Source organism: Dermacentor silvarum, chromosome 1, assembly GCF_013339745.2.
Source record: "Dermacentor silvarum isolate Dsil-2018 chromosome 1, BIME_Dsil_1.4, whole genome shotgun sequence".
NCBI classification, from domain to species: Eukaryota; Metazoa; Arthropoda; class Arachnida; order Ixodida; family Ixodidae; genus Dermacentor; species Dermacentor silvarum.
In genome coordinates this window covers 277,044,661-277,061,326 of record NC_051154.1, presented here as the reverse complement: position 1 = coordinate 277,061,326, position 16,666 = coordinate 277,044,661, and the positions used below count along the sequence as shown (strand labels likewise).

The following is a 16,666-nucleotide window of genomic DNA, read 5'->3' as shown; positions in this document are numbered from 1 at the left end:
CCCGAGATACGCATTGCGACCGTAACCATTAAAATTGGTGCATCAAAATTGAGCATTCTGCATAAGATGCGGAATAAATATATGCAGAAGTGTGAGGAACTTCGGAAAGAACCTATTGCACTAAGTATATGCACCTGTGTATAATACTAACTGTGGCTAAAAATACACTTTTCATACACTGTGTCTGGCCTGAACAGCACTGAATATGTCCAATCTGTGAATAACGGTCCTTTTTTACACACACACACACACACACACATACACCCACAAACACACACACACACACACACACACACACCAAAAAAAAAGTATTCGCGATAGAACTTTACGTAAGTGCAGATGCCAGACAATCGTGTAATTTTGGATATAGTATTATTAGCGAAGGCCAATGCCTAAAAGCGATTATGACGTAAAGCTTTGTGAACTTGACCGATTTCGAAAAACACGTTTTCAGTCGGCCGCTTTTCAGCTCGGCACTTGTATTTAAGAGCGCAGAAGGTATATGATGAATCGCTTGCTCTTCGGTTCAGTGAACTCCACACTCGCGAGGTCCCCAGTGGAACGGTCAGCGGAGGCGTTCTGCTGTTCATTAGAGAAGCAGCGGCGGTCGATGATCGTCCACTGCCTCGAGGAAAAATTTTTCCCCGTCGGTCAATTCGACACCCGCTGTGTCGCCTCAGCGTCCCCGTAGTGTGGTCCACAACGACGGCGGTCGTGCTCGACATACGAGCCCCTACACGTACGCTGCCTCCCAGTTCCCCGCCACCACTCCCCTATAGCTCTCAGATCAAGCGAGAAGCGGAGGCGAGTGGTTCCTTCTGTCGGCGTGCCGCTATTGCGATCCGCAGGCGTGTATGCTTGTAAGAGGACCACAGTCACCCGGCAGGCGTTGTTGACGGATCGGATAAAACTTGCTCTTTCAAAAAGTGGGGTCTCATGATATCACGCTGGTGGACTACGCGTCCGGTGTCTGGACTATGCCATGCAGTGTCATGTGATGCAGTCCAACTTTTTGCCATGGATATATAGGGACTTGAGTACCTTCCACTTGGGACCATTTGCTAGAGCACTGACGTCCGCGGCCGTGTCCGAGACCGATTGCCGTGTCCACTCTGTATCGGAAAGCCGGCAAACTCAGATGGCAATAATCAGTAGATGCATCTACGCATAGGAGCATGCCAAATAGAATTTGTTACGTGACGCTCATTGGGGGCCATTGGACATCAACATCGCCAACAAGGGTACCGCATTTTTTTTTAACAGCGGAGCTGTTTATGCCGAGCGTAGTCTGTCTGTCGTAGACAGAAAACTGCGGACCGATCCTGGACTTAGTGCAGAAAGCTTCCAAGCGCAATGGCACATACCCCTGTGAACTAGCGAAGCTGAGCCTGGCTAAGTCTAGATAAGCATGGTTGGGACTACTTAAGCTCAGTCAGTCATCGACAGCCAATCGATAGCTAATCGATAATTGACCAATAATTAATAAATTCCAGAAAATGCTGCGAATGACTTGGTAATGCTTAGCCTAGCCCAAATACATGGCCAATACATTGCGATAGCCAATCAATAGCTAACTTATAATTGATCAATAATCAATGAATTCCCGGAAAAGCTGGGGATGACTTGGTAGTGCTTAGCCTAGCCCGAATACGTGTCCAATACGTTCCGATAGCCAATCGATAGCCAATCAGTACCTAATCGATATTCGACCAATAATCAATAAATTCCGGAGATTACTGGGGATGACTTCGTAGTGCTTAGCTTAGCCCAAAAGCCTGTACTAGCTAGGTGATCATCAGCTCCGCTGTCTCTTTAACATTGCATGCGCCTCCAGTGCTACGCTACTTATTTTTAAAAGTTGCCGTGATGCTCCTTATCCCAAAGGGCAGAAAAAAAACTATCATGGCTGTTGACCTATATTTAGCACACGCAGTAGCGCGCCTTTGTTGAATCGACTAGACCAACTGGTCTGCTCAATTTAGCAGAACCAGCCAATCAGTCAGAAAACTTGTAGACATACAGTCTAATTCGTAAAAGTACATCATCAGGCGTATTCATAAAAATGTTTATTAACTTTTTCACGCGTTCAACTTGAATATGTCCCACGATTCTCGCCCGTCTATATATGTTTTTTTACGCACTGAACTGACAAAGGGACGATAACACCACCGAGTGGTTTCGTTATACATTACTGGGAGTCCATGCAGCGGCGCGCACAAATGTCAATTTAATCCAGGGTATACAGAAATTGGTGCTCAATAAATGCGGCAAACGGCAAACAAACACCTATTGTTAATCTAAAAGCCTCGACAATCTGATTACGTTATGCGATTTACCGATCCAAAGGAAAAGCCACAGGGAGCAATGAGTGTTGCTGCAATGGAAGTGCCCGGTTGAACTTTGGCCACCTGCGGACCTGTGACTGCCATCAGTAAAATGAAACCGCAGCCCCGTGCACGAGCTCAGAAGCGATAAGGTATACAGAGAGGACACTTCCTTGCTCATTGCCCGGCTTGCGAAACGGGAGCAAAATCATTTCCTTCCAGGAAGTATAGGCGCTTGAATGGTCGCTAATACTCTCAACCCGTTATTTTCAGTTGGACTTTAATTTATGTGTTTTCAATGCGCTTTTTCCGAGACCTGCTAAAGGGCCTCACTTCTTCGCATCAATAGCACGCTGCTGGTTGCTCAGAAAAGTGATCGTGGTCGCAGAATCTTTTGTTTTAGTAAATACCCATGTCTGAAATCAACGTGAAATCAAAATGCTCATAAATGCTGAAATCAAAATGCTGATATATGCATCATGTATGTGCAATTGAGCTTGTTATTTATTTATTTAATTTCCATACCTACATTCGCCCGACGGCATTACAGTAGGGAGGATTATGAGCACAGAGATCGAATTATTGTGCTGAAATAACAAAATGCTGCGGTCCAAAAAGGAGCTCATAATAAAAACTGTCAGCCACTGGGGTGGAGATGGAAGACCAGCGAAGCTGTACTATGGTGGGAATCATGTATTTCCAACTATGACTATTAAGATGTGATGGTGTAATTGGTTATTTGAAATATTAAAGAACGACAAATATATATGATCCGGTGCTTTTCATTTTTTTAGTGACCACAGGCACCATGGGCTTATGATAGCTATGGTACACCGGCCGCCATAGGGTGTACGGCAAAGGTTGGCACGTTCTTCATAAATACGTCACCAACGCCGCGCGCGTTCGGTGCGAACGCGGGCAAAACGCCGCCGCCGTCGACAACAGTTCTGCGCGTTGTGAAGCCTCAATTGCGATATTAAATTAGTAGCAAGCTATACGGAGTAAGGATAGTAGTTTTATCGGCTGTATAACCTTGGACACATTCGCTTACTAACTGAATTAACAAGGATGGTGTCAGCGCCCACACGCAAACATGAATAGATCACACTCTATGATCGGACACAACCGCTGATCTTTGAGCAGATGTATTCCTACTTGCAGGATTTATCTCCTTGCGCTGTGAGAGCTGAAGCACAAACTGTAAGACGCCTTATAACATGATCCTAGACTCACAGGCCTTTTTCACCTTGTTTTTACAGCGAAGCTGTTAAGAGCTCAGTCTCCGATGGTCGTGTCCGCGTGTAGACAAAAACTCTCATTGGCCGTATGCTGTATGGGCGAGTGAAAGCGCGGCGGAGAGAAAACGCGACTTCTTCCGTCACGCGAAAGGCCGTGGGGGGCGGGAGGGAGGGAGGGAGGGGAGGCGACGTTTAGCTGCGGCACCAAATGCGTATCTTGCCACCGGGCGCAAGGGGAACTGGTGACTCAATCACCCACCCGAAAGGAGAAAAGCGTGAAGGCAGCGCGGGAGGGAGGAAGTGCGGCTTTTGCTCTGCGAGCAATTAACTGCGTACTTGTACTTTACGCGGTGACGGGGGGTCGCGCGCACCGTATCTTGAAAGCAATCTGCAAGACGGCTCCTGCTTTCACCGCTCAGTTTCCGTTGAAGCGATAGACCGCATGAACCTTCGCTCGCTGCTGCTGGCGCGCTTGCTCACGCCAGCGTTTTGACAGTGGTTGTGTGCGGTCATCGAGTGTGATCTATTCATGTTTGCGTGTGCGCGCTGACACCATCCTTGTTAAGTCAGTTAGTAAGCGAATGTGTCCAAGTTTTCAGTCTGAGAATATTTAACATAAAAGGCATGCGCTGCCGGTGTTTTGTGTCATGACAATTATTTGCGGGCTGTTATTCTCAAAATTCTTAGGAGCTGTATAAACTTGGACATATGAGCAGCACCAGCAACGCGAAGAACTGTTGTCGACAGCGGCGGCGTTTTGCCTGCGTTCGCACCGAACGCGCGCGCCGTTGGTGACGTGTTTACGAAGAACGTGCCAAGCTTTGCCGTATACACCCTATGGCGGTGTACCGTAGCGACAATAAGGCTATGGTCCCCGTGGTCACTAAATAAAATAAAACTACCGGATCATATATATTTCTCATTCTTTAATAGTTCAAATAGCCAATTACGCCATCACATCTTAATAGTCATAATTGGAGATACATACTTCCCAGCATAGTACAGCTTCGCTGGTCTTCCATCTCCACCGCAGTGGAAGGGCTGACAGTTTTTTGATAAAGCTTTGTGCAACGATTACTCAAAGGGTGCAGTGTTACCATGATACGCTGCGGTTGGTTAGTGGTAGTGGCGTTCTGCTGCCTATCACGTGGTTGCGCGTTCGACTTCGGATCGCGGCACCCGCGCATCGATGGATGTAGCATGCAAAAACGATCGTGCACTTAGATGCAGGTATGCACGTTAAAGAACACCGGCCGATCAAAAGGAATCAGCACACCACTACAGTGCGTGTATAACGACCTCGAGTCGGTTTGCGACGTTAAGCTAAGTATTGATTTGATTCAGTGTAGGCAGGACCGCAACACCGGTGAAATCACCTGCAAACGGAAAAACTGAGAGAAATACGCAGTGTTGGAAAGTTACACAGTGAAGGATGTAAAAGTAGTACATAGAAAAATGTGCGGCAACAGAAAAATGCTCTGCTCAGACGCACGTCACTATCTTAAAAGGCTGGCAGAAAGTGTGGCAGAACGCAAGTAAAAATATTAGGACACAAAAAAGTGAGTACAGGAATAAATAATGGCATAGAGTTTGCCCTGGGCCTAGGTGGCACTATTGTACGAGAGCGTTCTTTGGATTGGGATAGATTGAAGGAAGAACCCATACTAAATTTAAGAGCAAGTGGTTTCGGAGTAACAGATATTCTCCTGCATGTAAAATGACCCTTCATAAAACTAATATTTGAGGCCAGTGAATAAAACATATACTTCTCGACTCACTTTCAAGGTGTACAACCCAACTGCACGGAATGGCTGTCAACACGAGCAAGGAAGCAAATAAACGATGTGTTCACTGCGAGTTTACAAATTACAAATATTGCCGCGTCAGAGCCACTGCATAAACGCAACAATTTCATACCAGCCAAAACTACTCTCTCACCGCGTGTGCATGGATAAAGCGAGCGCGGGCGCAAGACATTATCAGAATGCAGCTGACAGGCAATATCTATTAGGGTGGACAAAGATGTATGGTTTGGGGAGTTGTAAACCAACATCCGGATTATGAGACAATCTCCTGACTAGGGACTACGCGCACTAGGGGCGGCACTGAATGTCACCGCGAGGACGCTTTTCATCTTCGAGGTATGTTCGCCCAAACATGCTCGAAACGCGACAACGTTGTCCAAATATACGAGGCAGGTTTGCCACCTGGGATGGGCGAGGCCGTTATCCATCACCAAATGAAAGGTGGCAGGAGGGGAACAAAGGCAACAGGGAGGATTTCGAAATTCATATACTCCGTCAGGCGTCACAAGCCTTTCACGTCATTTTATGTTTGCCATTACCTGTACTGTACAATGCATCGCTGATGAACGAGAACGGATAAACTTGAAGCATCGTGTTTGGTGACAAGGTTCAACTTTCTCTTTAGATGATTTGTTTTCTTTCTTGAGAAGCGCGGTGGTCGAGACCCACCGACTTGGAGAGAGGGTTGCATGACGTCGTCTGGGAGCGTTTCACGCACCTGATGCGTGATCGCATCCCTTTCTGCTGGCGAGATTTTGTATACGGGTGCTGGTGAACCAACGTAGAGAACTTCATAGGTAAAGAGTGTCCACTCGAGGCCATTTCGGTGCCCAGCTAGAAACAGTGTGACCACTCACCAGGTGGTGCCGCAATGTCTGCGTCCCACCTCCAAGTGGCCATGTTACCACCTATGCACTAAATCTTTATCATCGTCGTCTTCCGCAAACAATCCATGTCATTACTAAGCCACCGGCTTCCGTTCACGCACTGCTCATGTTGCTGCTAGGACGTTTTCGTCACCTCTCACTGCGCTGGGAACCTTGCTTTTAGGGCAAGTTCATTGCTGCTCAGCAGACATTTTTGTCGTTTCGTGCTTTTAGAGCCTTGTCATTCATTGTGTCCCGCTTGATTCGCGCAGCGGACGAGGAGCGGAGCATCTATGAAACTCGGCAGACTGATGTAGGCGTCCAAATTAACAGGATGCTTTGGCGACAGCCGCCACGAGGAGGCGAAACTGCCTCCTACTGAGTGACGCAGAGAGCAAGGACATCTCGCTGCACACTGCACTCGAAGCATATTTGACTGAGGATGGTTAGTTATTACGTGACCGTGGTGAGACGAACGGCGAAGGGGAGACTCGTAAGGTCCCTCACAACTTCGAGCACAAGGAGTCTGCCGGCACCTACCATCAGCTTCGTGCACGACGCACACACGCCACAAGCTCAATGGCCTAAACAGGCAACTCGCACCTGTGTTTCTTGAGGCGCTTGTTCTGAATACGATCACATAAACAATCAATCAAGTAATAATAAATTATCAGAACAAACACAGTGTGCAACTGACATAAAAAACAGAAGCGGATTGGATGCTTTAAGTAAATAAAGTGAAGGCGCTTGGCGGCATCAATAATCTACTGCCACATCGTACTCGACAGCAACAAACCGTCAGAAAATAGCGATGTAATGTACTAAATGTACATCGCCTCATGAAATCAGGCTGTGTGAAGTTTTTCTAAAGGTGCCGTATTCTGTCGCATGAGGGTCTGACTTTTTTTTCCCCCGACTCGCCGTTTCCGTTTTTCTCTCGAAGCCGCTTCTGTGTTGGAAGTGCTTGAACTTAGCCACACGAAAGGAATACGCGGTACAGCGACTGTGAGGTTTAAATTACGGAGAATAGCAACCTGGTGGCATGTGCAACCGTGCTCCAGTGCACGAACTGCGAAGACAAAATGATCATGTCCGCGTGTAGACAAAAACTCTCATTGGCCGTATGCTGTATGTGCGAGTGAAAACGCGGCGGAGAGCAAACGCGACTTCTTCCGTCATGCGAAAGGCCGTGGGGGGCGGGAGGGTGAGAGGGGAGGCGACGTTTAGCTGCGGCACCAAATGCGTATCTTGCGACCGGGCGCAAGGGGAACTGGTGACTCAATCACCCACCCGAAAGGAGAAAAGCGGGAAGGCAGCAACCACCGTCCGCTGTGGTTGCTCAGTGGCTATGGCCTCGCGCTGTTGAGCACGAGGTCGAGCGTTCGATTCCAGCCGCGGTGTCCGAATTCGGATAGGGGGGCGCAACTCGAAAGCTTTAGGGCACTTCAGGTGCTATGCCTCAGTATATTTTAAAGTTATAGAACACCTTATAAAGGCACCTTGATGATACATACGATGTTTGCCTCGCGCTCGCCCAGCAAGCTACTCTAACTGAATACAATCGCATGAGGAATGATGCACACAGACTGCATCACTGACTTGTAACGCACACAGAACATTTGACGAATTTTGCAACTCCTAGTGTCGTGGGCTGCCAGCTATTTCAAAATAAAGACCGCACAGTTACCGCTTCCAACGTTACTTCAATCCCATTTTCATGTTTTCCGTTCTATATTTTTACTCTTATTTTATTTACGCAATTTAGACCCATAGCACTACAGAGAGAAATTATATTAATAACATCGTCAGTAACAATTCTCTCAAATAGGCAATGTTGGTGATCGCAGCGATGGAGTCGGGAAGGCACTTGTAGTCGCGGTTAGTCAGTGGAACAAATTAGACAAAGTAGGGAACAGTAAGGCAGGTGGTCGCACTAAGTTTGAAGCGATGAGTCACTGCGTAATGGAACACACATGTAGGATGAAGCAAATATGATATTTCAAAAACTGGGAAAGGGAGAAATATTAATTCTGTACACATATAGTATAATTGGACACAAAAAGAGAAGTAGAAGCGGGCTACATTGTCTCCTAAAAGGCACACCGCGCCCACCCGTTTGAAGAGGAGAAAAAAAAAGATATATATTAGAGGAGGGAGATAAAGAAAAGAAAAATGAAGAGGAAGGCACATCACAAATATACAGGGTCCTGAATATTTGGCTGCGCTTGTTCGAAAAAAAGGTTCGGCGCTCACCGCTGCACTGTTCTTGCTCAAATTTTTAGAACGATCGCATTTTGGGGTCCGCTTCGTTTAGTATAACACTTACCGCAGTTAACTGTCCGGTTTTCATGAGAAAAGTGCAAATTTGCCTTCACTTACCGGCAGTGGCGCACCGACGGGGGGGGGGGAAATTCGGGGGTTGTAACCCCCCCCCCCTGAGGCCGACTTAACCCCCCCCCCCTTGTGTTTAACCCCTTTTCTTTCCTTACGCATTTGAGTACTGCAACTAAGATGTAAGACGCGCAATCGTCTGCACACTCGCAAAAAGCGAACTTTTTGACAATTTCCCATGAACAAACCGAAATTAGTGCTGTTTAGATGGTATTGGCAAACTGTCAACCCCCCCCCTCCCCTCCCCCCCTGGCAGAGATCCTGGGTGCGCTCCTGCTTACGGGGAGGCAAGCTGCTGCAGCGACGGCGCTAGCATAAACTTGTGTCGCCGCCTGCCGGTAGCTGCAGAGAGCAGCCGGTCAGGGAGGTTTCCCGCGTGTTCCAGGAGCGGGAAACTCGCGGCAGTTAATTTAAGGATAGAAATGGTTAAACAATCCGCTTTCTACTACGGCAGTTATTCCCTACGTGCATGACCAATCACACAGGTTAAAAAAGGTTCAGGGAAAATGAGGAATAAAAGTTGGGTTCAGTGCACGCAGTGAACTTTCTGCTCTTCGCCGTAGAGTGAATAAAGAAGTTTAAAAAGAACTGAATGCGATAAGAAACATGCTCGATGCTTCGTAAAATTTCAAAGGTTCCATTGTCATACGGGTGCTGCTACAATGGGCAAACATGTCGGTGCAATAGTGATAGTTTACGAGCATGCGCATGCTCGCTTAGGGGCTCAGTTGCGAGTCATTTGGCAGATCTAGAATAGTAAATTGTTGGGCTAGTTGGTTTCCCATAACTGAACAAGTAAGTTGGCGCAATAAAAAACACAGGCACAAGAAAGGCAGACAAAGACAAGCGCTTGTCTTTGTCTGCCTTTCTTGTGTCTGTGTTTTTTACTGAACCAAGTTACTTGTTCAATTTCGCAGATCACAGTAAAAAATGCAATTTTGGACCGTACGTTGAAAATTGCACGTTCCTAGGATGCCACCCACAGCAACGCGCCAATTAGATTAACGAAGCGTCTCAAGTATACCAACAAGGTGATTCATGTGTCAATGTGCCTTTAGCATCCTTTCATTGCAGTGAACTACGCTACTTATCGAATATATGATAGCCTGCGAACAACAATGGCCTGTCATGAATTGGTGTTTTTATGTCTTTCTGCGCACATTGGCCTTTCCTACATGATGCAGTTCAAATGCAGTAAACGCTGGCTATTAGTTAGTGAGCGCTACGTATGTCGTCCCTCTCGCCTCCAGCCTTCGCGTTGTGTGATCCTCTTCGACATGCACCATCCAGCCCATCCAGCTCCTGACTGTAAAAGTTAGCCACAGCTTTAGACACAGACACAGGGATAGTTCGTTAGCGTTCCTCCTCGTCTGTTCCCTGTGTTGCGCTAAGCTTTCTAGTCAACATAATCGAAAGCAAAATATGTGCATGACAATAACACAGTAACACTAGAAGTAAAATTTCGCGTACACCTTACATGATAAAGAAATGCAGAAAGAGTACAAGTACGGAGAGTCAAAGTTAACCTGGACAATGCGTACTGTTATCTTTTCCGGCAAAGCTAACAAAAGATTAGCCTCCATTAGACGAACGCTTAGGTACACTTCGCCAGACACGAAGCGAACACTTAAGAAACACTATTGAGACTAAAACTTGAATACGAATGCGAGGCTTGCTACGCATTTGCTATTGTTACCAGAAAAAGTACTGCGCATTTTCACATTATCAAAAAGCAAATCGCGCGTAACGCGAAACACACGCAATGTAAAACTAACGGGCTTCCAGAAAACGCTCCCTTCCATCGTACTCGAGTGTCGTGGAACTATTATCTGAAGTTTTTAACTAGTGTTTTGCGCGAATTCAGTGTTTTAAAAAGGAGCTTTCTTCGCCTGCCCTCCCAGATGATGATGATGATGATGATGACCTTATCATCTTTGGCGCATCCCAGGTTTGGCTTGGTTGCTGGCTTCTTTCTTCCCTCCATTGAAACGCGTACCCACTACTATGAAATCACCATGAAGTTGGCGGTTACACGGCTGAGGGGAGATATAACTGGGTAGTGCAAGAATAAATATCAGGGTGAAGTTGAAACTGTACAAGAAATTAACGTAGAATAACTAAGTTCACAGACATTTAGATATGTCTGTCAGACGTGGCATATATAAACGGGAAGGCACGGATATAAATAATATATATATATATATATATATATATATATATATATATATATGAAGCCTTTAAGTCAACCGAATGCAAGTACACGCACAGGGGCTTTTACGACAACCCATGTATGCACAACGAAAAAAATCTTAAACATATCATGTCGGCTCATAGGTTACTGTAAAGCACACAAACGGGTTTACTGGATAACGCATTACATTTACCAGGCCTTTAGACTTACTTGATTTTCTTCGATGTAGCCATTCGGTACGTGTCACGGGCTGTGTGCCCATTCTTTGCAAATACCTCCAGGATGGGTATGTGCCACCACGGCACAAGCTGTGCAGAGTAGTTAAATGGAGCCAGATGTACGTCGCATACCTGTCTGTCCCTCTGTGAATGCACCTGTCATCGCCATTTGTACCTCGACAAGTGTCCCACATCGCCTTCACTCTCGAGACATCGTTGCGTGGACGTCTCACACTTTGCATCCGCCTGATTTGGTGTTTCTATTTCGGCATAGCTTGTCAATGGTGTGTTACGCATAAATATGTACATTGCACGACATTAAACGTTGCGTATTATAAAGGTAAACACGATTGTGGGCATCGCCAGTACTAGTTAAGCATCTAATACACACCGCTTGACTAAAGCTTCGCTATGCATGTCTTCAAACATTTGCGCTGGTTTTCCATAATTGTTTTCTTGTCTTCAGTTTTGCACTACGAGTGTGCATCACCACTTTACCTTACTACTGTTACAATAATAGTGCGTTTCTTGTCATTGAGTTGCGCATTAACGCTCCTGTCATGGTCCTCGTGATCAGGAAGATAGTATACACGTAAAAAAATACTAATAATATCTTAGTTTCGGCATTCCCTCCGCTTAACTTACTTGCCCTCAGTGATGGATGTTTACTTTAATGTTCACCACATTCGGAAAAGAAACGGCTGCCTCGTGAACCATTACTGCTCTTAGCATTGCGAAAGTGAACGGCATGCGAATTTACAGAGTGATAACTGGCACGTACGAAATGGGGTAACTGTTTATAGCGAAGCCTGTACTTACTGTCGCACGATGGCGATCGTGACAGAATTACTCAGCGCAACGTCGTCTTGGCTTCTAAATCTGTGGAAATGTCAAAAGCAGCTTCCACTGCATAAGAACCACTTCGATGTTGCGTGTTCGCTCTGTGCGTAGTCATGACCGGCTCATAGAAAATGGCCCCAGTGACAAACTGCATAGTACATTGCTGCACATAAATTTTCATCGAGCTGTTCTGACCCTAGTGAGGCAATTGTGTACCTCAGATACCATTATCCTTGGTACCCACAAGAGGGGGAGGGTTCACTAGTCCCTCATAGGAACGAGAGATGCGAACGCATTTTTTTTTTTTTTTGTATCTGAGAGCGTGTCCGTGTTTTGCTGCACTTTCGCACAGGAACTCTTGAAGAGAAAGGTTGAACGATGGTACCAATAGAAAGATCTTGTGACGAGCCACTGCCGCGGTGACATACCAGTGGACCCTAAGCTCGCGTGATTGAGATTCAATTTCAGTATATTCGAATCAAGCCTCTCGAACAAAACCATTTGTCCGGCTTGGCATGCATCATCTTTGTTTACCAAGATTTTGTTGTAGCCTTTAAACTGGTTACCATCTCTTAAATATTATTTGCAGTAATCGAAGGGAAGGGGTGTAACAGAATGATAGAGGGAAAGGAATTAGGCGCATTTCATTTTGCCCGTTGCCACCGCGCACTGCAAGCATGCTGATAGACTCGACACGGCACCACACTTCAATAACCATAAAGTTTACTTCAAGCACGCGAAATCATATTACATTCACACAATTCAATTAAACAATTTTTAAATATTTTAAAACAAGGTAGCTCGTGCTTGCTACGAGCAATGTCGACAGTTCTGCCTGACCGGTGCTAAGGTCCGCTCTCAAAAACCACAGCCGTGATGACTGTGCGGCTGCCTGCTGCTGTTCTGCTGCCACAGCCGAGACAGGGCGCTGCCAAGAAGACATGCTGTGGCACATCCTGTGGTCTTCTTGCCGCGTTCCGTGCGCACGCCACCGTACTGCCAGCGACTGTGGGCGGGGGCAATCTGGCATGGGAGAAATGATGCTGATGTGTCATTGCGCCACAAAGACAACCGTTGTTGGTATATCTTCATGAATAGCACATACCGGAAATACAGAAACATTTACGAATAATACAACGCAGTTTGTGGCAGTGCACCACTGCTTCTAGTTTCGGGCTAGTCTGACGCTACTAACGATGCGTTCTGCGCAGCTGTGTATACTTCAGGCTACTCATCATTTTATTGCGATAGGACACTCCAAGCACATTTTTGCCATCGCCGTCGCCATGAGGTTCCGTATAAAGTCCAACTGCGATAAAACCATCGCCTTGCGCAGTACGCTGTGTGTGCGAGTGAAAGCGTGCGAGGGTGAGCCGACAACTGCAGCTTATTCTCGCGCATGCGAGAGAGGAAGGAGGTCGGAAGCGACGCGGTCTTCGTTCGCTCGCGAGGCACAGGGAGGAGGCGACGGAGACGGTGGTGGGAGGGCTGCGTTCAGCTTTTGCGGCTGCTGCGCACGGAGCTGCCGCGCGGGCGCCTGTCTTGAAAGCGTTCTGCGATGTGGCCAAAGTGTGCGCCCGTGGGGGCCCCCATCTTCAAAACGATCTGCGATGGGTTCAAGGTGTATGCGCCGAGTGCCAGCAGCTTCGTATGCGCTGTGCTTTCGAAGTTTAGTTCGCGTTGAAGCGAGAGCCAGCGCGAAGGTCAGTTTGCTCGCTGCCGCTAGCGCGCTTTCTCACTCCAGCAAAACTGACGAGTTTCCGCGGTCATCGAGCTAGATGTGTTCATGTTTACCAGTGCGCGCATGACACCGCGCTCGTTTATTTAGTTAGTAAGCGAACTTTTACAACTTTATACGGCCGATAAAACTACTATTCTTATTTCGTATAGGTGTATACTAATTTGCTATCGCAATCGATACTTCGCCTTTCGGGCGAAACTGCAACTTTTTTCCAAAGTCATTAAGACGAGTAAACAGAAGATTTATCTACGTCCTCATTTCGGAAGGAGGTCCAAGTCACACGACGCTAGCACGGTAACGTAGTTTTTTTTTTTTTCAAAATAGTGAGGTCCTCTAAAATCTTCCGACAGTGTACTGTAGAAGAGGCGTGGCACGTAATAAATAACAGCAGCATGGACGCATATTAGTGGACACGTATACTCCTCTAGAGACTTCGGACAATCTCACTTCTAACAATGGAAGGATAACGCCACAAACAATGATTTCGGCGAGCTGCCAAGCAGTTACAATGTAAGACAATTAGGTATTTGAGAACAGTATGACAGTGCCTCGTAACTTTCAGAAGTCGGCAGTATTTCCATAAGACCATCCTCAAGCGAGGATGTGCTTACCCCTCGAAAGTTGTTTCGGAGTGTCACTCTCTTAAAGTAATTTCGCTTCCAATAATCTTCATTAGCCCGAGATAAGCGGAGGAAAATATTGAAAAAGAAAGAAGGAGTGCGCACACTTCCAAAGCACGTGAAGTGAATACGCAGGTAAACAGGAACCAAAACGAAAGTGCCAAATCTGAAGCTTGGCTAAAGCTTGGGCACTTTGGCGCAAGATTGTGGGAAGAAGCTAGATTCGACAGCCATCGAATGTGTTACCACGGAAACTCAACTGATAATTGCGCTACATATGGCAAGTATAAGTGCCATAACTACCTTCTTTGCAAGGCTATGTAAAAAAACTATTTTTTCATGTCACAGAATAAACCATGATTATAATTTTCATCATAATATTGAAATAAAATTATTCCGCCTTTCCGCTTATTGAGTTTGCAAGTACTGTAGATCTGACGTAAGAAAGACCCCAATGATCTATACCTGGACATCAGCAGCAGTCCGGCGTCCCTGGCTACGACCCCTGCGTGGTGCCGGGCTCCTTGCACGGTGCATAGTGCTCGCTTGTTGCTGCAGTGAGACAGGGTGTCCTTGACGCCCATCGGAGTGAGCAGGTCGCCCTCGGCCCTCCACCGATGACTTGCGCAGCTCTCGCCGGCTCGTTCCTTGTCCTTGTCCAGTTGGTCCCGGTTCGCTGGTAGAACTTCCTTCATGGCCAAGCTGCTGGGCATGTAAGACACGCCACTTTTGGCCACGTCTGAACTTGTGACGAGTAACATCGACGACGGTGTCTTGTAGGACAGCGATACTCGTGGTAACGTGGATCCGCAGCCGTGGAGGAGATGACGCTGGGTGCATCGACCGGTGTAGCGGCTTGTTCGAAAGCACGAGCGCGGTTTACCTATGCCAGCTGAGCCTCGTGCGGCAGCGCGCGAGGGCGAGGTCTCAGTGTCGTTCTTCTTTTTCTGTCCTCCATTTGAAGCTATGTGTACCGACCTGCGCCCTTATGTGTCCTCTGACCTTATACCCTTACACACATTTAAGCTTACCGTTGAAGTTGTGGTAAAAATCCACTAATGTTCCACTTACCTTTTTACAAGCGAAGCTTGTTTATGTCTAGCCTGAACATCAGTGCCTGTTCTCAAATACTGTCATCATCAGCAATGGCTCGAGCGTCGTCGTCTTCTTCCACAGCTTGCGCGTTGGTGCCCCTCGGCGCAACCGCGCGAATGCGCTCGTGCCGTTGCTCCCGCGTTCGTCGTCGGCGTCTTCCACAGCTGGCTGCGTTGCCGCTCACCATTCCAGCGTATAATTTTACTTTTCTTCTGTCGTCGTAAGGGGGAGGCCGCGTTTACTGCGGTATGAGCCATTGCTTGAGGGGGTATGAGCCATTCATTGTCTTACGTGATGGACAGATTTATTTTGAAGCAATTTCATTTTGAAGAATCGCAAGCGGCAATGGCGGGCGGATGATGCTAACCAAGTCGCCGAGCAAACTCGAGACATCGAACGGAAGCGTTTGTAGTTCGACAACAACTTGTTCGTCATCAGTGTGATCCGTCCCGACTAACAGCGACACAATGCAGTGGAAGTGTTGAATGAACATTATGCTACTAATGGAGAAGACCTTGGTGAAATCAGAGTTTGCGGTACGTGTAAGAAATATTTAATCAATGGAAAACGGCCTGCGTTCAGCACTTTGAACGGGTACACATACCCTCAATTTGTTGTGATGGTGATAAGTTTCGCTTCATCAATCTTCACGGAGTTGAAGGGCCGATAATTTTTTAAGGAAAACTCCGTTTTATGAATTCAAGTACAAAATTAAGTGGACCACCAATCTATTTCTTCTCAAAGTTCGACATTTATTATTTCGAAACTGGTGTCATCCTGAGAATTCGTTCCAAGTGGATGCACCTTGCAGTCTCACCACCTACATCTTTCAAATTGCAATAGCACCGTATGGTAATTAATGAAAACTTTATTAGTGAATATTGGTTGAATAGTCGATAATGCATTTTGATTTCTCGTGCAAATGCTGCCCGCTTCTCCTAGTAGACCAGCTCAAGTACTATAATTGTGCTATCTACGACAGCTGATGCTTAAAAATATCTTAAAATCTTCGCACAAACACGTTTATAGTTAGCAGGGACATTCTGTATATAATCGCTGCCGTTTTCCCTCCACTGTACTCTGTGTCATATTTGCGACAGGGCTTATGTAGTGAATAAGGAGAAAATTCCTGTGAGATCCGGAGCATTATAGATTCACGGTTTACTCAGCTTGGTTTAAGTTTTAAGCGAAGCTTTATTCGCAACTCAAATGAACTGCAGGGGGCGCTGCGAAAATTGGCCGCGTCTGGCTACACTGTGCAACATGGCGGTTATACGGAGGTCCCCGCGTCGCCGCAACCGCTGTGTTTGATGTGCAGTACACTGTAGTTTGATTAT

At 46.7% G+C, this 16,666-nt stretch overlaps 1 protein-coding gene across 1 annotated transcript; it reads right to left on the bottom strand.

Moving 5' to 3' along the window:
- Positions 1-12,703: 12,703 nt before the first annotated feature.
- On the bottom strand, positions 12,704-15,071 carry LOC125942177 (uncharacterized). The gene is made up of 2 exons (XM_049660337.1): positions 14,700-15,071; positions 12,704-12,896 (listed from the first exon to the last, which is right to left on the bottom strand). Exons 1-2 carry the CDS (start codon positions 14,993-14,995, stop codon positions 12,719-12,721), a joined length of 474 nt encoding a protein of 157 aa, XP_049516294.1. The 5' UTR covers positions 14,996-15,071; the 3' UTR covers positions 12,704-12,718.
- Between the last annotated feature and the right edge of the window lie 1,595 nt (positions 15,072-16,666).

Bases quoted from the DNA above. Each gene is read 5' to 3' on its own strand.
- LOC125942177 (XM_049660337.1), bottom strand. From the start codon at position 14,995: ATGTTACTCGTCACAAGTTCAGACGTGGCCAAAAGTGGCGTGTCTTAC. The intron at 12,897-14,699 runs GTATAGATCATT...CTCCCATGCCAG, and splicing joins GGACTGCTGCTGATGTCCAG to ATTGCCCCCGCCCACAGTCG.